Source organism: Lynx rufus, unplaced genomic scaffold (assembly GCF_022079265.1).
Source record: "Lynx rufus isolate CCGP_SWC_20201006 ecotype Redwood Valley unplaced genomic scaffold, mLynRuf1.p SCAF_21, whole genome shotgun sequence".
Lineage (NCBI taxonomy): Eukaryota > Metazoa > Chordata > Mammalia > Carnivora > Felidae > Lynx > Lynx rufus.
In genome coordinates this window covers 9,404,338-9,430,159 of record NW_025814836.1, presented here as the reverse complement: position 1 = coordinate 9,430,159, position 25,822 = coordinate 9,404,338, and the positions used below count along the sequence as shown (strand labels likewise).

General features: G+C 44.4%; 1 protein-coding gene across 1 annotated transcript in view; it reads left to right on the top strand.

Annotated features, from left to right (window-relative positions):
- LRRK1 (leucine rich repeat kinase 1) overlaps positions 1–25,822 on the top strand; it is a 127,367-nt gene that overhangs the window by 50,805 nt on the left and 50,740 nt on the right. Inside the window, exons 4-8 of the mRNA XM_047086572.1 lie at positions 2,003–2,182; positions 2,608–2,756; positions 23,081–23,307; positions 24,792–24,919; positions 25,037–25,200. Coding sequence (XP_046942528.1) covers positions 2,003–2,182; positions 2,608–2,756; positions 23,081–23,307; positions 24,792–24,919; positions 25,037–25,200 — 848 coding nt within the window. The remainder of the gene's footprint in view (positions 1–2,002; positions 2,183–2,607; positions 2,757–23,080; positions 23,308–24,791; positions 24,920–25,036; positions 25,201–25,822) is intronic.

Genomic DNA, 25,822 nt, shown 5'->3' with positions numbered 1-25,822 from the left:
CTGGGTTTTGCAGGGTGAGTAGGAGTTTAGTTGGCAGACAAGAGAAGGAAGGGCTGAGGTTGCCTACTTTTGCAGAAAAGGGGCCTGAGCATGGCTGGACCTGAGCATTGTTTTCAGCTGCTCTTGGGGCATCCTATCTTCAACTCAACTAGGGACAGAGTTGCTGAGGACTGAAGGAGTCTAGAGCATTGTTCTGGAACCTGCAGGAAGTGCAGAGATGGGCGGAACAGTGTGTGTGTGTCCCTGTGAATTCCCAAACTGGAGGGGAGGGCAGCCATTGTTAGGAGTAATGTGAGACCAGAAGACACACAAGACACAACTAGAGAACAAGGGAGGGTTTGAGAAGAGGAGATTCGAGGCTCGCAGGGGGTGGGTACATCATTATGTAATTTCTGGTCTCTGTAGCTGAGCAGAGATAGCGCAAGGGAGGAAGAGGCCAGATGGAGACCAAAATGGGGCTCTCTCTGAGTATCACTGGATTGGGACTTCAGAAAATACATGTAGGGGTTTCATATGGTTCAGAAAGAACCCTTTGGTTTCACGTGTTTAAACCTTTTAGTTTTGCATGGCTTAATCCTTGACTTTGCCATTTACTGTGGGACATTTGGCAAGTTCCCAGACCTCTCTGAGCTTTGAGTTCCTCATTCGAAAATCATAGCTTTGAAATATAGCCTGATACAGCTTCCTAAGACTGGTGTACACCCATCCTCAACAGCAGTTAGCAGCATGATGACTGGATTTCTCGTCTCTAGATATCCTGGTGGTAAATGAGTTAGGGATCACTTGTTAATATGTGTTCAAGTACCACCTCCTTTGAGTTGTTAATTCTAGTTACCAGAGGGAGAAGATGGGACATTTATTTACCATCTGCTGTAGCCCAGGCACTGCACCAGATGCCCTTTGTGCTGAATCTTCATTTCTTCCACCCCCTCCTCACCCCTGTGTCCTGGTCAATTTCTTACCATGGAGGGGAGGGTCCCCATCTCCATGCTTGGGACCACTTTGGTTCCTAAGGACTTTCAGCCTCTGGAAATGAGACAATGTTATAGTGCACTTGGCAAGTGTCAATGTGGAAGAGAGATCATTGTTCCATGGCAGCTACATCTAAAAGGCATTGCATTCCTTTGAACTTGAAGATATTGTAACACTTTAGCCCACACTGTCTCTGTTCATTCAGTGGGCTAAATGTTACTTCATTCTGGAATTAAGTAGGTGGTTCTTGCAGGGAGTAATTCTCAAAATTCTAGGCTGGATAGTTAGATCTATTTCTTTCATCATAGCTTTTTTCTTTTCATTTATGAAAGTGGTGTATGTGTCTTACAGATATTTTCGAAATACAGTAAAGTCTTAGTACTCTAAAAACATGATGACATATAATGAGGTAGAATGTTTTGAGCCAGGCACTTGACATACATTATGTCATGCAACCCTCACGTTAAACTTGGGAGGGTGAGTGTTATTATTCACATTTTAGCAATGCGTAAACTGAATCAGGGAGAGGCGAAGAAATTTGTTTTAAGATTACACCGCTGAAATGTTTTAACCCTAAGCTGCCTGTCTCCAAAGCCCATGTCCCTGTATGTAATGCTGTTGGTGGGGATGGGGATGGGGAGAAGGATGAGGGGAATAATGGTCATAATCCCACTACCCAGAGTCAAAGCTGCAACACTGGGATGGTACCTTTTACTTTCAAAAGTACACATACATTTTTTTACTTCACACATACATTTTTTTTTATTCAGTTATAATTACACTATATATGCTGTTTCAAATGCTGCTTTTTCTCCTTTGGCATTATGTGATGAGCAAGTGGGTTTATAATGATGTGGGAAAGTGTCCCATGCAATTCAGAGGGACTGTTCCAGAAAGCAGCATCAACCTGACAGAAGGCACTTTCAGCTAGAGACAGGCCAGCTCTATCAATAGTCCAAGGGGACATGGGAGTGGGAAAAACCAGAACCCTTCAGTGACGCTTTCCCTTTGTCCTGTCATCTCCTCCCAGGTCCCTGCAGCCCCCAGAGGCTGCTGAACTGGATGCTGGCCTTGGCTTGCCAACGAGGGCATCTGGGGGTGGTGAAGCTCCTGGTCCTGACACACGGGGCCGACCCGGAAAGCTACGCAGTCAGGAAGAACGAGTTTCCTGTCATTGTGCGCTTGCCCCTCTATGCGGCCATCAAGTCAGGTGGGTCCCCCAGCCAATCCTGCCCATGGGAAGCCTCAAAGTTTCCAGATGTGGGATGGTGGCTTCACCCTCACGTATAGCTCTTAAAGAGCCTGTATGGAGACATTTGAAAATTCCATTATTTGCCTCTTTTTCAAGATGTCTGCACCTTCCCTCATTTGCCCCACTCACCCCTGCAAGGGGATTTCGGTGACAGGGACCAACTGTGGCAAATGGGACTGTAGTAGGAGGCACACCACAGGTCAGGGTCCCACAAAAAGTCTCTCACTAACAGGAATTTGACGCCTCAAGGGAGGTAGTAGAGGAGCTCTACCAGCACAACTACTCTTTGCATTCCCATTTCACATATTAGCGTCCGCCATTTTGGACAACTGTGCCACACTCTACATCTGAATGACCTTAGCTTCCCATTTTCTGTCCTTTAGGAAATGAAGACATCGCCATATTCCTGCTTCGGCATGGGGCCTTCTTCTGTTCCTACATCTTATTGGACAGTCCTGACCCCAGCAAACATCTCCTCAGGAAGTACTTCATTGAGGCTAGCACCTTGTCCAGCAACTGTCCGGGAAAAATGGTGAGTTGTCCCTGCCTATGGATGAATGGATAAAGAAGGAGTGGTACATATATATGATCGGATACTTTTCAGTCACAAGAAAGAGGGACATCCTGCCATTTTCAACTAGATGGATAGACTTTGAGGACATTGTGCTAAATTAAATGAGTCAGACACAGAAAGGCAAATACTGTATGATCTTATTTATGTGAGGAATCAGAAAAAGCCAAACTCATAGAAACTCAGAGTAGATGCTTTGCCGGGAGCTGGAGGGTGCAGAAAATGCGGAGATGTTGGTCATACTGTATAAACTTCACTTATAAGACAAAGAAGTTCTGCAGATCTAATATACAGCTTTGTGATTATAGTTAATAATACTGTATTATATACTTGAAAGTTGCTGAAAGAGTAAATCCTAAATGTTCCACCCCAGAAAAGAAATGATGATTAGGTGACATGATACAGGGGTCAGCTAACACTGTGGTGGTAATCATTTTGCAACATATAAGTGTATTAAATCAAGTTGTACACCTTCAACTTACCCAATATTATATGTCAATTATATCTGAATTAAACTGGAAAAACATGCAGAATGTGGTTTTAGTTAGTTTTCCATTGTAATAACAAAAAATCATGTTGCGTTACTTCCATTATCAATTTGGCTTTTTCTTTTTTTTAATGTTTATTTATTTATTTTGAGAGAGAGAGAGAGAACAAGCAGGGGAGGGGCAGAGAGAATCCCAAGCGGGCTCCACACTGACAGTGCGGAGCCCAACTGGGGGCTCGATCCCACGAACCATAAGACCATGACCTGAGCTGAAATCAAGGGTTGGATGCTTAACTGACTGAGCCACCCAGGTGCCCCCAATTTGGCTTTTTAAATCTAGCACTCTAGATCAGTCAATGTGGCTAAAAGCCATTCTTTTAAATACATGCCTGAGATGCCTAGGTGGCAGTTAAGGTCACTTAAGGTCACTTAAGGTCAGTTAAGCATCTGACTCTTGATATTGGCACAGGTCATGATCTCACAATTTGTGAGATCAGGTACCACATCAGGCTGTGTGCTGACAGTGCAGAGCCTGCTTGGGATTCTCTCTCTCTCTCTCTCTCTCTCTCTCTCTCTCTCTGCCCCTCCCCCACTCGCTCTGTCTCTCTCTCTCTCAAAATAAATACATAAATAAGCATACATAAATAAATAATCAAACAAACAAATAAATAAATGTATCGAGTGAATGTAGCTTAGTTGCCTCTGCCCTTTTCCTGTTGGTGGACATTTGGGTTATTTCTCGGTTTTGCCCCTTGTAGTACAGCCTGGTTTTCTAGAATATTTGCTTCTGTAGATCTAAATCCTAAAAGTGGATCACTTTCTCAAAAACCTATGGGGTTTCACTCTTGCACCAACATTATATGGGCAATCTCTGTTCCCTTGGCTCTAGATATCCAGAAGCCTTTTAATTTTCATCAGTCTTTTGGATGAAAATGTGAGCTCCTTGTTTTTTTGTTTGTTTGTTTGTGTTAATTTTTTTAATGTTGATTTACTTTTGAGAGAGAGAGAGACAGAGCATGAGCAGGGGAGGGGCAGAGAGAGAAGGGACACAGACTGTGAAGCAGGCTCCAGGCTCTGAGCTGTCAGCACAGAGCCTGTCGTGGGGCTCGAAATCACGGACCATGAGACCATGACCTGAGCCGAAGTCAGATGCTTTACTGACTGAGCCACCCAAGGCGCGCCTGAGAGCTCCTTGTTTTACTGGCCACGCTATTGTTATTAACAATATCAAACATCTTGTCATATCTTTATGAACTATTTGCCTTTCCCCTCATTCACATTAGTTGCTTGTTACTATTTGTTGATTACTTTCCTAAAGGGTTGGTCATCTCTTCTCATTTTGGAGGACCTTTTGTATATCAGATTTTAAACGTTTGTTAATCATACATATTGCCAATATTTTCTCCAATTCCTTATTTTTCTTTTTTGTCTGTTATCTTTTGTGATAACAAAGATACAAGAATATGTAATCAGGTATGTCTTTTTCTTATGGCATCTGGGTTATATAAGAAAGTCATTCCCACCTCAATTTTACATAAATATTCTCCTCCTGGGGCATCTTGTAATATTTTTATTCTTTTATTTTTTATATTTTAAGCTTTAATTTTTGTGATATGTATTTGTATGTGTGGTGTGAGGGAGGGAATCTAGATTTCACCTTTGCTAGATGGATGTTCAGTTATTCCAGCACAATCTTTTAAATAGAACTTCCTTTTCCTTCTGAATTGAGATGTCACCATGGCTATTTTCCCCAGGATCTATCCGTATGGATTTTGGGATTCTCTGTAGTGGTCCACTGGCCTGTTAATCTATTTCTAGGTAAATGCCATACTTTTTTGATAATAGACATTTTTTTTTTAATCTTACAGCCTATTAATGCATATTTTCTACTTGTTATTTGGGTTTTTTTCTTTGAAAATATATTGACTGTTATTACACATTTGTTCTCCCATTTTGTGCATTTCCAGCAATGACTCTGTGTAGCTTTTATGTTCTTTAATGAGATTTTGAATTTTATTTTATATTTTTATTTTTCATACTTTAAAAAGATTTTATAGTTTTATTCATAAAGAACCTGGACCTGTCTTGTTTATTGCTTTTCCCACTATTTGAATAAAATACAATTCTTTTCCATGTCTGTTTTCACCCTGATGTTACTGATACGGAGGAAAGCTCTTTTGTTTACTTATGTTTAATCCAGTCCCTTTGCCAACTTCTCTTATTAATTCTAATAGTTTTTAGAAGAGTTCTTGAAACTTTTAGGCATGTGATTAAGTTATCTGCAAATTCCAAATAGGTTTGTCTCTCCTTCTCTAATATTTATATAATTTATTTTATTTCATGTCCTGTGGTATCACTAGAAATGTCAAAAGTTGAATCATCATGATAGAGATGCATCTCTCTTGTTCCTGATTTTAAAGGTCTTGTCCTCAGCAATCTATAGGCATTTGCTGTAGATTTTTGGTATATAGACTGTTATTATATTTGGGTAGTTTCCGTATCTTTTTTTCTGCTTAAGAGTTTTTATTATAAGGGAAGATTGTGGGATTTTGTCAAATTCCTTTTTGGAATTTTTGGCAGCTATTGATACATTCATGAAACCTTTCTACTTTAATTTGTTGATGTAACAAATGATGATGATAAATTTCCCTTTTCACTTATGATGTTGGACAGTTTTACTTTTTCTCTTTTAAACTTAATGAGACCAGCCAGGGATTTATATGTTCTAGTGGTTTTGTCAAAGGACTTGCTAGATTTACTTATGTATGTATGTATGTATGTATGTATGTATGTATGTATGTATTTAATGGTTTGTTTCTTATTCATTAATTTTATCTTTATCTATACTAAAATCATCACATCTCCCTCTTTGAATACTGAGTGTTTGTCTTTGAGTATTTTGGATATTGCGGTATGAGATTTCCTGGGTTAATCCAGGCTCCAGACTTCACTGCTCTAGGACCTTCATATGGTAACTTTACTTCTCTGTTTTGTTTCCTTATCTTAAATATAAGAAAGATAAAGAGAGATAAAGTATCTGTCTCAGAGGGATGCTTGACAGTTAAATGTGGTAATATTTGTAACATTCTAAAAACAATGCCTGGCACATGATAAGTACCTAATAGAAAATAGTTATTATTATTGGAGTTCTTTTTTAGATTTACTAAGTTAAATACTTTAGTCTTTTTTACCCCTAATTTTAGCTTGTCATTTGCATTATTCAGTCTTTCGTGTGCTATCAATTTGTGCTGGCTTTCTTTATCAGAATCTGAAATATACACATGGACGTACACATAAACATTTATAAAATACATGTTTATGTATTATGTGTACATATGTATTTCCTGCTTCTGATTTTTTTTTTCTACCTTGTCACATGGTTCTATAAGTTTTTGCTTCATATGCCTGGTTTATGGCTTTAGGACCCATTTTGACTTATTTCATTATGTCAAATAACTGCTTTAATCTTGTTCATGCTTCTATCATTAAAATTGGGATTGTCCGCTCTTCACATGGCCCCAGGATGTTATTTTTTTTTTTGAATCAACCTTTTATAAGTTTTCCCAGACATTTATCTTCAGTTTTTTGATTGTCTTAGGTGTATTTTATAAACAGCATTTAGTTTTTAATCCCATCTGAGAGTGTATCTTTCAGGAATCCACTCAATTCACATTTATGTGGTACCTGTCATACTAACTTATTACTCCCATCTTTTTATATTCTATTCATCGCTATTTCCTTTTAACCGGTCCCTTATTTGCTGGTTTTGTAGTTTTTAAAGAATACCAGGGGTGCCTGGCTGGCTCAGTCATTAGAACATGCAACTTTTGATCTTGGGGTTGTGAGCTCCAGCCCCACATGGGTGTAGAGATTACGTAAAAATAAAATTTTTAAAAATAAATAAATAACATAAAGAATACCAATATTCTTATCAATAGTAAATGTACAATAAATGTTAAAGATTAACCTCATGTTGTAAAGGAAATAGTGATCATCCAGCCTCTACCTTTATATTGTCCTTGCTGTTTTTCCCAACACCTTCTTACCCTATTTGATCCCTACAACACCTTGGTATGAACTGCAGGGATATAATCTGTTTTCCAGATGAAAATATTATGGTTCAGAGACATTCTGTTACTTGTCCAAGGACAGCAAATACTAAGCAGTAATACTCAGACCAGAACCTGAGTCTTCTGAACTCAGGGCTTTTCCCATTTCTTGATTCCCGAACTGTACCTCCCAAGTTCATCAGCGGTTATCATATTTCTCTGTACATGGACTCCCTGGGAACTTCTAAGAATCCCAGTGCTCCTGTCATACCCTACACTGATTGAATCTGAGTCGTGGGTGGGACCTGCATCAGTTTAGTGTAAAACATTCCCCAGGTGATTCCAGTGTGCCCCCAAGCTTGAGAGCCAGTGACTTTGATTTTCTTGGCTAAAGGTTAAAAGCAGAAATGGTTGGCATCTATATCTGCCATCTTCTCTACAGGGTAAATCCTGCTACGTTTGCCAAGATAGTCATAGAGCATAAAAGTCATTATTGCGTGTTAGAAGGAGTAGACAAAGAAAAGACAATGTTACTTTTCTTCTCCGTGGCCCAGAAGAGAAAATGAACTTTACAGTGCAGACTGAGTCATAAGGATTTTTTGGGCTTCCCCAAAACAGGTGGTATTTTGATTATTCACGTGAATTTCAAAGGCAAGTGCCTTTGTGTCTGGCAGTGGGTGTGTCGGGCTGCCTGTGATCTCTAACCTATGGTAGCACATTCCTTCCGTGCTTCTGGCAGAGGAAAGGGAGGCAGGCACAGTCCAGAGGGACCCAGCAATCAGGAAGGATGACTCAGGAGCCAGAGGTAAGTGCTGCTACCTTTCCAGGTGAGCAGTGGGTCTGAACTGGCATTTTGGGCTCAGAATACTAGGCAAGAGCCGTCGTTACAAGGGTGCTTTGCTGCCATGGATGCACAGCCTGAAAACTACCTTGCCTTTGCTGGTGTTCGCGGCAGTGACCTTGCAGAAGTAGTCCTCTTGTTTTCTGTGCATTTATGCTCTGCCTCCTCCACCAGCTGGTGGGTATTTTGTGTATAATCGCTGCCTCTGTGGAAGCCAGAGCCAGTGAAGGTTCAGAGCCTTCCTGCGTGCCTTCGGGTCAGACTGCCAGAACCTGCCTCTGCCCACAAATGGGGAAGTGCAGAAAAGTCCACATTGATTTTCCACTGGCAACAGCAGGTTGCTTAGGTCGTGTTGGTGTTTGGCGAGGAAGGTCCCAGAGCCCACACCACGTGGTCTGGACATACTTTTAGAAGAGCAAACACAAAGCCAAGTCGGACCTGGCCGGAGCTGTTTCCTGGCTCTGGTTTGCTGGCCCCCCTCTTGAAAGCTGCCAAACCCTTGCCTGAAAGTTTAACGAGACGGCCTGTGTTCATGGCAGAGGTCCTGTCAATGTTTGCTTTGTTGCCATGAGAAATAGCAACATTTGGCATGCCCAGAAAGGAACAGGAAAACTCAGAAATGCCAGGAAAGGCCTGAGCAGGTCCTGGAATAGCCATGATGTTTGTCTCCATTCAAGCAGTTAGCAGGCCTGGCGATAGGGCTTTCTGGGGCTGCTCTGAGTATTGCAAGTAGACAAGAACTGGAATTAATCTTGAGGCAACCCAATGGAGAAATTATTAATTTCCTTCTAAAAGTCTCTAATGGTTTTAAATTGGGCAGCTCGCCTAGAGAGGAACATTGGTTATCATTACCATCATCATCATCTTCGTCGTCATGATCACTTTTTGGATCAGCTCTGGCTTATGTGCCTTAAAAATTCCTGGTGGCCCACCATTCAGATGCCTGTGTCTGTGCCCAGGAACAAACGTTCTGGCTGCACATTTTCCGAGCTGAAGCAGCTCTTCTCCATCCACGTGATCTGGGGCGGGAGGGGTGGGGGTGGGGGTGGTGTCCAAGGATTTGTGTTTGCAGGATGCTCAGAAAGGATAGGAAGCAGCAAATATGGCCCCTTGGCTGTTGCTGGGGCCTTCATGAGTGGCTGATGGATTGACTGACAGGTCGGGCAAGAGCACCTGAAATCCCATGGGAAAGCAGCCTTTTCTTTCTTCTTCTTTTTTTTTTTTTTTTTGATGTTTATTTATTTTTGAGAGAGAGAGCAAGACAGTGTAAGTGGGGGAGGGGCAGAGACAGAGGGAGACACAGAATCCGAAGCAGGCTCCAGGCTCCGAGCTGTCTGCACAGAGCCCGATGAGGGGCTCAAACCCACAAACCGTGAGATCATGATCCAAGCTGAAGTCGGAAGTTTAACCAACTGAGCCACCCAGATGCTCCATGCAAGAAGCCTTTTCTGAGGGACACTGAGTCCTCTGGGGAACACCCTTGTCTTGGGTTAGGCCTACTGCTTGATGCAAAGAGTTTTTATTCAAGAGCTTTATGCTCTCCAGGGGCATCTGGGTGGCTCAGTCAGTTAAGCATCCGACTTTGGTTCAGGTCATGGTCTACCGGTTCATGAGTTTGAGCCCCACGTTGGGCTCTGTGCTGACAGCTCAGAGCCTGGAGCCTGCTTCAGATTCTGTGTCTCCCTCTCTCTCTGCTCCTCCCCAACTCACTCTCTCTCTCTCTCTCTCTCTCAAAAATAAGCATTAAAAAAAAAAAGAGTTTTATGCTTTCCAGAGTATTTCGACGTATGCACATTCCCACCTTCTTAGACCCTCACACCCTCCTCACAGCTGGCAGTGTAACAGGTGTAGGAACTGGTGTCCCCAGAATTCAGTCTCTGGAGCAGCAGCACCCCAGCAGGTAGGAGGCGGCTCTGGGAGCAGACTCACCACCCGGGGCCTGGCCTTCTCACCACTCGCTTGTGTGAGAGGAAGAGAAAGCCTTTCACCAGACCCTCCAAAAGTCGCAAACTCAGACTCAGGACTGTTGCGGCCTCTGTCCATCAATTCGACCTTTCTTGTGCTTTCGTGAGGAATTTAGCTGATGATTCTACACGTGTCTGTTTTCTCCAGTTTCCAAATACTGAATCTTTCCCTGCCCTCATGCCTTCCTTCTCCGGACGCTTTCTGGGTATACCATCCATGCTGTTAGTTCTTCTTAGAACTTGAAATAGGGTAGTGAGGTTATACAGTAGAGGAAGTGAGCAAGGACACAGGATAACCTTTCAAGGAGGCTTTCGTGACAGAGTTCCTCCCAGATCTTAAACCATGATATGAAACAGCAGTGAAAGAAACCACTTGTATTTAGTTAAAATGAAGAAACTGATGAATAAAACAGAGATGCAGAAATATTAAAACTATGATTTGAGCTTAAATGACAAACTGGAAAACACAGAAGGAAAGAGTGCAAAGAAACAGTATCAGATGTGGTTGCTATGGTGGGTATCAGTATATAGACAATTACATCTGTAGCAATGCAAATACACTTCAGACAGGTGAGTTAAACACTGGAAACCCATCAGAATATATTTTTAAAAGGGCATTTATCCCAGTTGTGAAAGAGAGATGATTACATTACCAAGTTTTTTAAAAATATAAAGGTACATCGCCAGAAATCAGATGATCGATTTATATATTAAAGCCAAACACTTATAGGAAAATATAATTTTGAAAAGAAATATAAAAAAGAGAGCAATAGAAAATTTTTGAAAACAAACCTGACCAAAACTTAAATTCAAAATAGATCATTGGTAGAATGTACATGGCAGGCGATAACTGAATTTAATTCAGCCAGTGTTTATAGATCACCTGCTACGTGCTCGGGACTCAGGGGTAACCAAGCCAGAACCATGGCCCTTGCCACCACATTGCTCATAAATTCTGTTGAGTAAGAAATTGAGAGAAATTAAGGATTAATTTGCATATAAGAAAACACAGGCAGCAAATCATGGCATGGATACATACATAAATTCAATGATAATTATAGAAAGTTGAATTAAAGCAACTTAAAAGAACTGACAGAAACCTGTTAAACTAGCAAAAATAAATATAAATGCTGAGTAAGACACTTGGCGGGGTCACAGAGAAATAGGCACACCAAGGCCTTACTGCTGGCACTGTAAATCTGTTCCGTATGTGTGCAAAGTTATTGGCATCATGTGACAAAAGCCATAAAACTCTTTCTCCCAGTGAACTGTTCTGAATTTGGCATTTCCTTTCTGAGAGATACCTCTAGGACATAATTTAAAAGGAAAAAAAGTTATTCCCACAAACGTGGTCAACACCCTGCTATTTATAATAAGAAGAAATTAGGGGAAGGGAAAAAAACGTCCAGCAGCAGGCGAAATTGTACCATTCGTGCAGGGTGGATACCACATAGCCAAGAAGAAGCATGCCTGTCTCCCCAGCACTTAGCACACACGGTTCCTTGACCCTAGGACACCCTTCAAATCGTAACCCCCACACAACATCCTCAGGAAGGCTTCCTTGATCCACAGGCCTGGTCAGATCCCCTTATATCTCTCAGAGCTTCCTGTCCATTGTATTCACAGCACTTAACTAGGTTTGAGATTGTCTGGATGACATTATTGTATAATGTCAGCTCTCCCATCTGACTGGAAGCTTCTCAAAAGCAGGGGAGTTAGCCAATTTGCTTTGTGTTTGACCCCCAGTGTAGGGCCTGGGAAGGATGAACAGATGGTTGCATGCGTGAATGGATGGATGGATGGATGGATGGATGGATGGATGGATGGATGAAATTTTATAGATGCAGTAACCTCCCATTTACATAAGACTTCATAGTTGACAACTTTGGCAGACATTCTGCTTTATTCCCCTATACAGTCCTATAAGGTAGAAATTTTTGTCTTTGTTTAAAAGTTGAGGAAGGGACGCCTGGGTGACTCAGTCAGTTAAGCCTCCAACTTCAGCTCAGGTCACGATCTCATGGCTCGTGAGTTCGAGCTCCACATCGGGCTCTGTGCTGACATCTCGGAGCCTGGAGCCTGCTTTGGATTCTGTGTCTCCCTCCCTCTCTGCCCCCTCCCCTACTTGTGCTCTGTCTCCTCTGTCTCTCAAAAATAAATAAATGTTAAAAAAATTTTTTTTATGTTGAAGAAGCAAAGGTTTGCTCAGTAATAAGCTAAATAGTTTAGTTAACTGCAGACATTTTATTTCTTGTGTCCCCCCCCCCGCCCCTTCTCAAATAGATGTTGGCAAAATTAACTTGGAACTAGTGATGGAATATTTCTTGTAACCTGCCCATTTTTAAAAGGAAGGACTGAAATACTACAGGGGAAAAAAAAACACAGTGAATGTTTAAAGAAAAAAAAAAACCCTTCTCTTTATTTTAAAAAATTTTAGTGAAGAAAAAGTGATAAATTTTATTAAACACTTTTTGGCGTTCAGATACTCTTAACTGTGGAGAACAAACTGAGGGTTACCAGAGGGGAGGTGACTGGGTGGATGGGTGAAGTAGGTGATGGGGGTTGAGGGGTGCACTTGTCCTGATGGGCTCTGAGTAATGGACAGAATTGCCGAATCACTGTATTGTACACCTGAACTGATATAACACTGTATGTTAGCTACATTGGAATTTTTAAAAATTAATAAAAAATAGAAGTTAAAACTTTGGGATAAAATACTAAAAAAGACACATATTGAATTAGGAAACTTTGGGCAGTGAGCCACTAGTTATTTTCCTTATTTGTTTGTCTTATGTACATGATTTTGTTTTTTCTCTGTTTATGTCACTTTGAGAATTTCTATCTTTGAAAGTGAATCTGGAATTTCAACATCTTTATTTGGTTTGTTACCTGTGGCCAAGGACAACACCTTCCATAACTTAAACATTGTTTTTACACGGTTGTCAGATTATCATTTTCATTCTCAGATTATTAAAAGTACATTTAAACTTTTTTTAATTTAGTCTTTTGTTATTGACTTTATTATTATTATTATTATTATTTCAAAGGCCCTTGAATTGGCTTTATCTTGGCTTTATTATCTTCCTTGTCTTCACTTCATTCTGGTTTTTCTGTGCTTAATCTATTTGTTCTAATTTTCCTGTTTTTCTACGCTTAGTCTAATTGGTCTAATTTTCCTGTTTTCTTTTAGCTTTCCAACTTGGGCGGGGCTGGTTTACAACGTTTCACTTTTTCATTTTGCAATTCTGATCAGAGTTGTGCGTTTTCTTTTTCATTACTTGTAATGTTTTTGTTGTTCTAAAAACAGATTCTGTTGTGACTTGGTTTCTCTCTGCCACACACGCATTACTTAAAAGGGCGTGTTTTCATGTTCAAAGAATTGGCCACCTTCTAATCCTGCCTCCATCCTTGGTTCTACCTGTACTTTGCCGTGGCCTTGAGATAAAATATTGTCTTCTGTCTCAAGAGATGTTTGCCTCTCCCTGCTCCCTTTTTTCCTTTTCCTTTTTCCTATTTACTTTTCCTTCACACTCAGAATTTAATCAGTAAATGTGCACCTTCCTATCTATTTGAACACAAAACTCATTCTCCTGCCTCCTACCATTGGTGTCTCCCATTTTTATGGTGGTGTGTACCTCTAGAATTCCTCGCTTCATTTTTTGCTTAGTGGATCTGTCCTAGTCTGCTGGTACTTTTCTTCAATTTTCATGAGTTTTTCTTTTCCCTTTTGCCCTGGGTTGGAGCACAAAGACTTAGCATGGCTGTATTTGGGGGTGGGGGTTGTTCGGGTATCTTTATTACTATCAGGGAGCCTTGGTTATTTCTCGTCATGCCTTTGAAACAGTGTCAGCTTTTCCATGGCCATGGGAACATGGCGGTATGGTAGGATGGGACCAGACAGAGCACTGGGCACCTGCATCGCCATCCTGGTTCTGTTACCTTTGAGCAGATTGTCTCCCTGAGCTTCTTTGTGGGCAAATGGTGCCTGACCTTACAAGGTTACTGTGAGAGTCAGCCGAAAGAGTGGGCAGGAAAGTCGGTACGTGCATCGCAGAGAGTCACCAAGAATGTGTCATCCTGTGATCCTAGCTCGACTTCCAGACGGTTTCCCTACAGTCTGACCTTGAGTGTGCCCTTGGAGGCAGCAGACAGTTCCATGTTGACTGTTGAACATGCCATCATTGGTTTGCTTGTAAGTTATTTTGGTACTTCTGTTTCCCATTGATCTGGTTTCTATGGTAATATTTCCTTGTGTTTGTTTGTCTTGAATGATATTGGCAGTGAACCACTATACTAATTCTGATATTGCAGCATTTTGAGCAGACATGCTTTTTCAGAACAGATTACATTGTTTTTCCTCAGTCATTTCATTAACTGCCTCATTAAATTAATCTTCCTCCTGAGTCTGGAAAGAAGGCTGACCTCCCCTTTCTCTTTATCTGTCCCTTCCTTTACTCCCTGTAGTTATTCTCAAGTCCCTTTTGAAATGCTCCTTTACACTATGGAGCCCTCCCAGGCTTTTTGCTAATTTCATGACCGATCTTGCTGTCCTTTCCCTTACCTTTTTATCATATTTCTAATCTACTTATCTCAATAGGCATCCTTTTGGACTTCAAGAATCTCTGTTTCTTTGTTTTCCTTTTTTAATGTGTGGGCCTCTGTTGATGGAATGTTCCAAGATCTCAGGTCTTGACTTCTGTAGTCTTCGTTTCACTTGTTATCTTCTATATCACTGCTACCGTAACAAAGTACCAAACACTGGTTGTTGAGAAATGTGTTGTCTCAAGTTCTGAAGGTCAGAAGTCTGACATCAAGACGTCAGCAGCAGGACTATGTTCCCTCTCGGCTCCAGGGGAGGGTCCTTCCTTGCCTCTTCCTAACTTCTGGTGCTGGCTGGCAGTCTGCGACTTTCCTTGGCTCGTAAACCCATCACCCCAGCCACGTGCCATTTTCCCCTGCACGTCTTTGCACCGTCCTCTCTCTGCATGTATCTGCCTTTGTGACTCAGTCTCCCCTTTTCAGAAGGACACCAGTCAGTCATATTAGATGAGGACCCGCCTTAATAACCTCATTCTGACTTAATTATCTCTGTAAAGACCCTGTTTCCAATGAAGCTCACATTTGGAGGTACTGGGGATTGGGGCTTCAACATATCTTTTATGGGGAACACAGTTCAGCTCATAACACCATCCTTGTGGCCGCCGCTCCGTTGCCCTTGACCTGGGTCCACCACTCGTGCCCACTTTGTGTGCATGGGCAGACATCCAGTGTCCTGCTCATCTTTACATGCTGAATGTTCCCTCTCTTCTCGAGAGCCCTACACTCTGGCAGGGACTTGAGCGGCAGGGATTTGGAAGGTCTCACATGGAGCGCTCCTCCTGGGGATGACGAGGCAGGCACAGACGGTTCTTATGTGTCATAGCCCTCACGCGCACGAGGAGGCTGGGACAGGGCTGCCGTCCCCAACATGCTGGTCCTCTGTCCAGCCAAACCCTTGTCATCCATGACCTCCTCTCACAGTCCGGCTTCCCAGAGAACATTTGCAGGCATCTTCACTTTTAGGGTTTCTTTGGGTTTATTCCTCAAGCTTTTTAGCAAGTCAGTTCTGTTTAGATTAGACCCATTGGTTTTGTGGCCTCCGCAGCGGTCTGGTTGCCCTGACTGCTCCTTTCCCTATCAGAAAGTTGTTCCTGTCTTTCTGGCTGGTTCAACAAGGAGAAGCCCCCTCTGCCATCATCCCAGGAATTTTCGCTTAATCATAGAAAGAAGGGCTTGAGTTTTATGTTGGCCAAGGATTCACAAATACATTTTAGAAGATTCTATTTATCCTGCATCCCCTTTTATTTCTTTTTAAGTTTATTTATTTATTTTGGGGCGGCAGGAGGAAACATGTGTGAGCAGGGGAGGGGCAGAGAGAAATGGAGGGAGAGAATCCGAAGCACTCTTCACACTGTCAGTGCAGAGTCCAACGTGGGGCTCAAACTCACAAACTATGAGATCATGACCTGAGCTGAAATCAAGACTCAGACGCTTAACCGTCAGAGCCACCCACGTGCCCCTCCCCCATCCCCTTTTAACATGTACGTCTTGATTGAATAGACTAATTCAAGAAGCTGCCTTTTTGTGTCATTCCCTAGTGTCATGGAGCTCCAGTCGATTACCTCAAGGGATTTATAGTCTCTAGGAGGGAAGATTCTTACACAGTTAACCATAGGCCACAGGTCAAATGCTGACCAACTGAGAGGAACGATGAATTGGCAAGACAGGGAGAAGAGGTACGAATTCTGCTCTGTGGGCCCCGCAGAGACAAGTAACGATGTAACATCGAACCTCTACTCTGGTGAGGCTGCTCTCTACCTAACCAATGGCAGAGGTCCTCGGCGTAACCCCCCACCCCCACCCCACCAACCTGCAACTGTCAACGTTAAAAACCAGGCTGAAAGCATTGTAGACCACAGCCCTCCACTTACCAATTATTTTTCTTCCACCAATAAAGGTTGCACTGACATAGAAGCAACCATAAGTGATATCATTGTGGTCCACTGGCTCTCTCACTGTGACATTTTATGTCCGGTGGCTTTAAGAAGGATTGTGTAAAGGCGGGTAATTGGACCGCAGCCTCCACTACGGGACAAGGAGGTTTTTCACACACACAGAAACACCCCAAACATCACTATCCGTATTGAGCCATGCCCTTACATACACCTAGTCCTTCTTGATTTGATTCTAATCACTACCACTGTCCCAGGAAATATGTTTCTAAGCCATCACACTGTGCCTCCTGGAAGAGTAGTCCTTTCTTCTCTTTGGCCCGAAATTTAAAGGGTTCGTGATTGAGGACAAACGGGAACACGTATCTGTCTGTTTGCTCTGGAGTGGGGGTGCCTTAACCACAGTGCTGGTGAATTGGGGGGGGGGTTCTCCGCATCCAGCTGTCTTTGATTTTGCGATTCCGCGTGCATGGATTTCATTATGCAATTGCTGGCTTCTGTCCCCCAGAACCTTGTTTATTGTGATCCTTCCCGGACTAAACACAAGTAAGTAATGAAGGCTTCGGGGCTTACCCGGCTCTGTTTCCATGTGACGTGTACTATTATCTTCTTAACTCTGCATGGGTTAGACTCCTTTCACTGTTCCGTAAACGCTTGGGCACCCTACAGTGTTTGTGCGCCCAAATAACTTTTGTAAATGAAAGTTTTCACACCAACCCAAGACCAGGTAGAAGTCTCACACATTTATTTGCAGCTCCCGAGCCCAGAAATCTTTTCACAAGGATGTTTATATTCTCAGTGTGTTTTCCTGTTTTCAGACTTCTGCTTTTTCTGACTTCTCTGGGAGCTTGACTTTAACAGATTTCAACCCTGCAGAAGCTCTGGCGGGTGTAAGACCCAGAAAGAGCTAAATATTAGGAAATGGCAGCATCTGCTTCCCCCTCTTCCTCGTGTCCGGGGAATTCAATGGCACACAGCCACTCACTTGTTACTGATGATTTTCTTCTGCTAGAACAGTGCCCCCAAAAAGAAGCACATGTGGTTTCCCTACAAGTGTTCTTTCGTGGCTGTGTGGTCAGCATCACCTGCTCATAGTCCATGAAGATCAAGAAACCCATGAGTTAGGGACACCTGGGTGGCTCAGTTGGTTGAGCGTCCGACTTCAGCTCAGGTCATGATCTCACGGTTCATGAGTTCGAGCCCCTCATCAGGCTCTGTGCTGATAGCTCAGAGCCTGGAGACTGCTTCGGATTCTGTGTCCCCCCCCCCCCCCCGCCTTTCCCCTGCTCATGCTCTGTCTCTGTCTCTCAAAAGTGAATAAACACTAAAAAAAAGAAAAAAGAAACCCATGAGTTAGGGCGACCAGATGCATATTTAACACACACACACACACTTCTGTCCTTTAAACCATAATCTCCCTGCGCCTTGGTTCCATTTGGTAAGCCATTTCTCTCATCTGCCCCAGTGCTCACAGAATGGCTTACACGTCACAGTACTCAAGCAAACGTGGCTAAATGTACAAACGCAAGTGAAGCAAGGTGGTGTCCCTGTCACGTAACTGGAGGCGATGCAGACCCTGGTTGGGGATGAGGAAGGCAGTCCTTGCACTGAAGCTTGCACAAGTAGGATGTAGACAGGAGCTAACAGGACTGTGAATTCCAGGGGAGAGAAACCGGAGCGGGGTGCAGAGCCAGGAGGAGGTTTCTTGCCCCCCTCATCGTAGTGGCAGAGCAGAGTGTGAAGGCAGAGGCCGGCCAGCCAGGCCTGCAGAAACTTGGTCCTTGAGTGACCTCATGACACCCACCATCAACAGGAGGCCAGTTTTCAGGAAGAAGCTTTTACAAAAAATGTCAGCGCCCACAGTGTGTTTGCCACAGTGTCCAAGTGTTACCAAACAACGCACGTTCCGGGGGGACTATCAGCAGCCCCAGCAGCCCTTTGGCAGATGGGACAGTCGGTTACTGACAGCGAGGCCACACTCCCTTGGCCCCCACAGCCTACCTACGAATTTCAGTGTTGGGTCCACTTTCTGAGCCGTGTGGTTCATTCATGAACAGGCTGTTGCTGTGCTTTAATTGGCGCTTTATCCTTGGCCTTGAATCCTCTGCTCTTGGGAGCATGCCCATCCCCCAACTTCTTCTACCTACAACAAATTATTAACTCCACAAACCCTCTGCCAAGAGGAGCGCAAAGGGCGAGCAGAGGGCAGGTAGGAGACAGGGAGGTGTAAAGCTGGAAAGAGGCTGGGGAGACTGGCAGTGTGGGGCTGCCCAGGGAAGGAGCTCGGATGTCCTGCTGCATTCAGGCGGGGGGTGTGGGGAGCCTGAAAGGTTCTGAGCAGACCTTGACATCTTAGGATGATCGATCTGGTTAGAGGTGTGAATATGGATTGGACTGCGGTTCTCGGTGGTTTGATTCTTGTCAGTGCACAAACATTTATTTAGTGTCTGCTACATGCTAGGCATGCTGCTGACCTTCAGAGACTGTCAGTCAAGGCTCTGCAGGGAGGTGCGTGCGGACCAGGCTCTGGACAGGCCACACCCGCTGGGGCATAGGAGATGACCCTTGGTTTGAGTTAGCACAGTACAAAATCAGCGGGCAAGTTCATATAAAGGGAGTTGAGCCAGACCAAGCCCAAGATGGTATTCACATCCACCACGACTTGCCCAAGACCCCCACCTGGAGGGGCTCAGACACAGGGCTCAGAGTCTCCTGAGGTCAAGTCCCTGCTCTTCATGCACTTACAAGCTGCAGCTCTGGACTCCCAGAACGTGCAGGAGATGCCGGAGGGAGATTGCCATTGTGGGGAAAGAACACCTAAGCTCATCTGCCAAGGATGTCTAATGCATTTGTAGCATAAGTGGTTCGTGTCACAGTAATATTCTGATGCATTTCTCATTTTCATTTACTTTTGATGGTCTTATAGTTTTATGTGTGAGACTTTCAATAGACACCTAAGATTTATTGTTAAAAATCAAACCCAAATCAGCCTCCTCGTCAGCTTACATTTGGCTGCCGTTTCCATTCAAGTCCAATCCGCTTGATATTGATTGACCAGAATGGCCACACAGGGTGAGTGGAGAGTCAGACTGCAATCTGGGCCCTCTTGGCTTTGTGTCCAGCTGTCTGGGCCTGGGACCTGTGTGTGTCTCCAAGAACCCAGGAAGAGGAGGCAGCCAGGCCCTTGGAGGGCCTTCTTTGACTTGACATTGCTAAACCTGACACAGTGACCTTCCTGCCAGCCTGCTCCTGGGTTGGCTGTCTTCCTTATCCCAAGGCTCCCGGTAGGAGAACACTGTCCTTCGAAGCACACAAGCCAGACAGAATCCTGGGTCCAGAAGTGACTTAGACATCATCAGGTCCAAACCGCTTATTTAACAGATGAAAGCCAATAATAGCCAGATGAAGGGTGATACAGTTAGGAATTATGGAAAGATTAGGGAGAAGCGCATGTGGCTGGGTTTGAAATGAAGGCATCAGGAGGGACTCCTGTGTAACACAGAGCTGTGTTGGATCAGTGGGCTGAGAAGCAGTGACACCCCAGTAGCAGTGGGTACACCTAACACCAGATCTTGGTTTCTATATACCATTTTCTGCTAAAGGGAATCGGGGCTGATTCCAGGGCTGGGGCTTGGAAAGCACCAGAAGAGACTGGAGCACCTTATCTTGCCAGGAGTAAGGAAGTGCCCAAAACATGTAGGGACATGTCAGAGGAACACAGGAGCCCCCTTGATGGGACTCCCACTGGCCAAACTGGGGATGATCTGAGCAGCAAAAGAAATAATGATAATAGTAATGGCAATACTTTGAGTAAAAAAAGAATCCATGAGTCCATAGTGATACTTAAAAGGAGAGGGAGACACCCTTCTGCACAAAAGAATGCCAAGTAACAAGTGTAGAAGGAATGATCATTTTAGAAAAGTCACTGTTTTGCAACCATCAGTGTACTAACTGAGTCAGGCCAGGGTCAACAGTGGATGCTGAAATCAGTGGATGAAATGATGTAGGAACACAAGATACTCACTAGTCTCAGAGTATCACCCCACAGCTTGCTCATTAGTCACAAAGAGCAAAATGTACCTTTATAAAGGAGGGATCTGACGGACACAACCTTCAACAAGAGGTCAGGCCCGGCATCACCAACAGGGGAACAACCTGACATCAGTTGCCCTCGCATGAGGTCCAATTGGTAGGACTCATCATTGTCTGAGATTTTTGCCAAAAATGCTTCACTTGAATCTCAACATTGGGAAACAATTGAGTAGATTCAGATTATGGGGTATTCTATGAGACAACTGGAATGACTTGAAAAATTGCAATACCAATGTTGGAAAAGACATAAAAAGCCATGAGGATTCTTCTAACTTAAAGAAGAGTAAAGGGACATGACCAATAAATTCAGTGTGTGATTCTTGATGGGATCCTGGATCAGGACATAAAATAGTTATAAAAGACATGTCTGGGACGGCTGGGACTGTTTGAATGTGGACTGTGGATTTGATAATATCGTATCGATTTCATTCCTTGAAAATGATAAATAATGGAGGTCACCTAGGAAAATATTCTTGTTCTTCAGAGATACATGCTGAAGTATTTAGGGGTTAAGTGTCCTGATGGCGCTAATTTACTTGGAAATGATTCCGCAAAAAATGAAAAGTGTCTGTGGAGAGAAAGGAGAGAAAGCAAAATGTGGCAACAGAGTAACAGTGGTACCTAGGGGCAGGGCATTTTAGGGGTGCTCACTGTGTCCAAGTTCAGCTTTTCTGCAGTTCTGAACTTGTTCAAAATAAAAAATTGTGGGGGGAACAGTAATGACAATAGAAACAGCAATAGAATGACTTGTCTTTTTCAAAAAATCAGCTGCAGTTAAAACTCCATTCTTTTGTCCTGAAATCCAGTATGCCATCACCTGTCCCTCTTCATCCACGTGAATGGAGAGAGAGATAAGACAGAGACACAGTCCTTCATCCCCTGGTTCAAAGACCAGAGCTTTGAGAGGGCGTGATAGACCGACCCTTTCCAATCCTGGCAGCTCAGCTAAGGAGATAAAGACGACACACTATCACCATCTAGTGGCCACAGAAGCAGTCTGCTGCTGCCAATTTTGAAAGCGAACTTTACCCCAAGTTATTACTGGTCTTTCCCGCCATGGGCTTGGTGAATACATTTTCCCATCTGCCAAGCCCTGGTTTTTGTTCCTCTAATTTTCTCATACGCCTTTCCAGCTGCTTTGGAGAAACAAGCCCAGAAGCTGATTTCCTCCTCCCGCCCCCCCCGAAACCTAACTGAGCCCCAAATTCTTTGATAATCCAGAAGAAAGAGAAAAGCCCTGTTCATGCGTACTTAACCAGATCTCTTTTTACCAGTTCTCTTTTTACCACCACACACCAGCAAGCTTCTGGCCTTTCTGACTCTGCCTTGTGGAAATAAACAAAAACTAACCCGATGAGAAAAGCAAAGGCGATTTATTCAGAGCTTGCTGTAGGAAGGGAGTCAACTATGTTCACTTGTGTTTTGGCAGAAGAGTGAGAAAGCTTTATAGTGGGGAAAAGGGAAAAGCCTTGGGTGTTCCCCAACTGGAGGCTCTCAATGGGAAAGCTGGAGGCAGCTAAATAGAAGCGGGGCGGGGGGGGGTGTTCTACATGTTTGGTTGGGGGAGCATTTTGGCTTTCTCTGGTTGGTTTAAGTTGGACATAGGGCCAAAGACTAGTGACGCTGTCCATTATGAGTCAAGCCCTGGCAATTTGAGTTCAACTGTTCCAGAAGCTATTGTGTAGCTTCCTGGATTGATGTTAGCCATGGAGGCTTGGCTTCCTATGAGTCTGGCTTAGAACAGGCTGGCTTCCTGGGCTGGTTACTACAGATAAGGGGGTTAGTTTTCTGGGAAGGTTGCTGCTTGTGTGTCAAAGTTCCATTTTTTACATATGGCCTGGCCATTGTGTATTCAGTCTCTTGCTCTCTCTCTCTCTGTCTCTCTCTCTGTCTCTCTTTCTCTCTCAGCAAGCCCATCCACAAAGCACGCAACATGGGGCCCGCCATGTTGCCGGCAGCAGCATCTCTAATCACAGGGAAGAGGCCCCTGGAGGGAGGTCAGAAGACCTTCAGCCTTCTTCTCCAGTCTGGGGAGATTCCTCTAAGTGTGGGTGGCCTCCCCCCTGTACACAGCAGGTGCCATTCCTGCTGATTCCTGCCCTGTGAGAGGTAACGCTTGCTCCCTCTAGAGGCCAGAGAGTGAGGTGGAGTCTTGCAGAGATTACCTGTGAGACGCAGGTGCAGATGGGAACAGGTACGTCCCCAATGCCAGCTACAAGTCAGCCAAGATCCTGACGTCCAGGGACTCCAGCTGAGATGAACAGACAGACTCACACATGAATAAACCATTGCTTTATCCCAAGCCTACGTTGGCCGTGGGCTCACCATCCGTGGGTGCTTTTCTCCTTTCTCCAAATCCAGGCACTGCGTGTGAAATGGTCCCATCTCAAGTTGCCCTGGGTAGATCTAGACTGGCTCATAGACATCTCCTGCCAGATCACAGAGCTGGACCTTTCTGCCAATTGCCTGTCTTCCCTCCCCTCCGTCATCCCCTGGGGACTCATCAACCTCCGGAAGCTGAACCTCTCCAACAACCACCTGGGGGAGCTGCCTGGCGTGCAGTCATCGGATGAAATCATCTGTTCCAGGTGGGCACTCAGCCCACGCAGGCCCCCCAGAGTGGGGATGGGGACCTCCGCACCCAGCCGCCACCACTGCCCTCCTCCTACACGTACTCCCTAAGTGTCCTTTGTGGTTTTGAAAACAAACTCTCAGGAATGGGAGAGAAGTTCTGCCTGCCCTTATACAAGCTCTGAGGAATAAGGCCTCCCCGCTTTTTGGGGTGAACGCAGAGAAGTCTAGAGGGGCGGTTTGTCCGGCCCACATTTATACTCCCACTGGTGGCCACGCAGACCTGCCTGCCTGAGACATCCAGTCTTGGTCTCGCACACAGGAATCAGAGGATGCTGAAATACTCCTGGCTGGTGCAAAGCTTTTATTCCACCTCCCAGGAAAAGTTAAGTGAGAAAGGCGTCACAGAAAGAATTAACAGCAGGTGGATAGTGTGAGCAACTCCTGGTCTCCTTTTGCGGGGGGGAGGGAGAGCGTGGGAACAGGCCTGCACCTTCCCCCTGCAGCACATGGACGTACTGGTGATACCTACCTGCAAAGCCCCATCTTCTGAAGGACTTGAGCCTTAGAGCTAAGGCTCTAAGCAAAGTTAAGGGAGAATGTTGCAAAGAGCATAGGGTCAGACATAACCCATGAGGAAGAAGGCTGCACACAAACATTTAATTTTTTTAATGTTTATTTATTTTTGAGAGAGAGGGAGAGACCTCTCTCTCAAAAATATTTTGAGAGAGAGCATGAACAGGGGAGGAGCAGAGAGATAGGGAGACAGAATCCGAAGCAGGCTCCAGGCTCTGAGCCATCAGCACAGAGCCCAACGCGGGGCTCGAACTCACAAGCCGTGAGATCATGACCTGAGCTGAAGTCGGACGCTTAACCAACTGAGCCACCCAGGTGCCCCAACTGCACACAAACATTTAAAGGTCAAGTGCCATCTGAGCGGGGGTCCCTAACCAGGTTCCAGATGCCTGAAAGCACCGCCCTGTGGCCTTCCAGGAACTTTCAGGACACCAGCTTCTTTTGCTATCATATATTGAGGAAGGTTTGCAACCCTATGAGTCAGTGAGACCAGGGCCCACGAAAGAGACAGTTGATTTTCTTTGTCTACACAGTTAATGCAATGAATACCAATCCTACTCTGCATTTTCAACCCACACTCTTTTTTTTTTTAATTTTTTTTTAACGTTTATTTATTTTTGAGACAGAGAGAGACAGAGCATGAACAGGGGAGGGGCAGAGAGAGAGGGAGACACAGAATCTGAAACAGGCTCCAGGCTCTGAGCTGTCAGCACAGAGCCCAAGGCGGGGCTTGAACTCACGGACCGTGAGATCATGACCTGAGCCGAAGTCGGACGCTTAACCGACCAAGCCACCCAGGCGCCCCTCAACCCACACTCTTTAGCTTGGTGCGAGGGGAAAAGAGAAATACGTGTGCAGAGACACGGAACCTTGATGCTTTGCCTCTTTGTTCTGATGCCTTGCCTTCCTTCTTCCCCAACCACAGGCTCCTGGAAATTGACATTTCCAGCAATAAATTGCCCCATCTCCCACCAGGATTCTTGCACCTCTTAAAACTTCAAAAATTGACAGCTTCAAAAAACTACTTGGAAAAGTTGTTTGAAGAAGAAAGTGGTAGGTTGGATCATCAGTAACCTGTCTTACTTTGTTGTGGTGTACTTCTTGATAGGACCTTTTTTGTTTGTTTGTTTGTTTGTTTACTGGTGCATTTATTTATTTATTTTCCCCTAGCCACTAACTGGATCGGTTTGCGGAAGCTGCAGGAACTCGACATCTCTAACAATAAATTGACGGAACTCCCTGCCCTTTTCCTTCATTCTTTCAAGTCACTCAGTTATCTGAATGTCTCCAGAAATAACCTGAAGATGTTTCCAGATGCCTGGGCCTGCCCTTTGGTTAGTACTGTGCCAGAAGCTGGTCATTACCCAGGGCTCTCTCAGTGCGCTCACTTGCGCCCCCTGGGTGGCCACACTGGGTAGTAGCACTGCCGTCCCCCTCTTACCCTCGGAAGTGTCCCTCAAGAGCATCCCGCCCCTGAGTGTCTCAGGCAGGTAACTCACGTGAGAGCCAGCACCTGGCTCCGGGCTTGAGGTTCACGCCATGACGCCCATAGAACTTTCCACAGTCACAGCTCACATGTCCGGTGTAGGAAGACTTCTGCCCCAGAATGGGGGCACAGTTCCTTTCAGATAGCTGTGAAATCAGAATAAAGAAGCAGAAATCATCTGCCTCCACAGCACTGCCAATTAAATGCTGGTTTTGCTTCTTGGGAAGTTTGCTTGTTAAAACAGATGGAATACCATAAAGAATATTTATGTTTTATTGCCATTGGTTTTGAACCAAGAAATTCTCTGTCACTAGCATTAACATTCTGGTGGAAACATATGTGTGTGGGAAACGGTTCCTCTCTGGAGCATGGTCCTGAATGATGCCATTATTTCCAAGGACAATGGGCCAGATGTTCTGGAATGAAGGGAAAGGACTATGAGCCACCTTTGTCTCCCTCAGGAAACCATT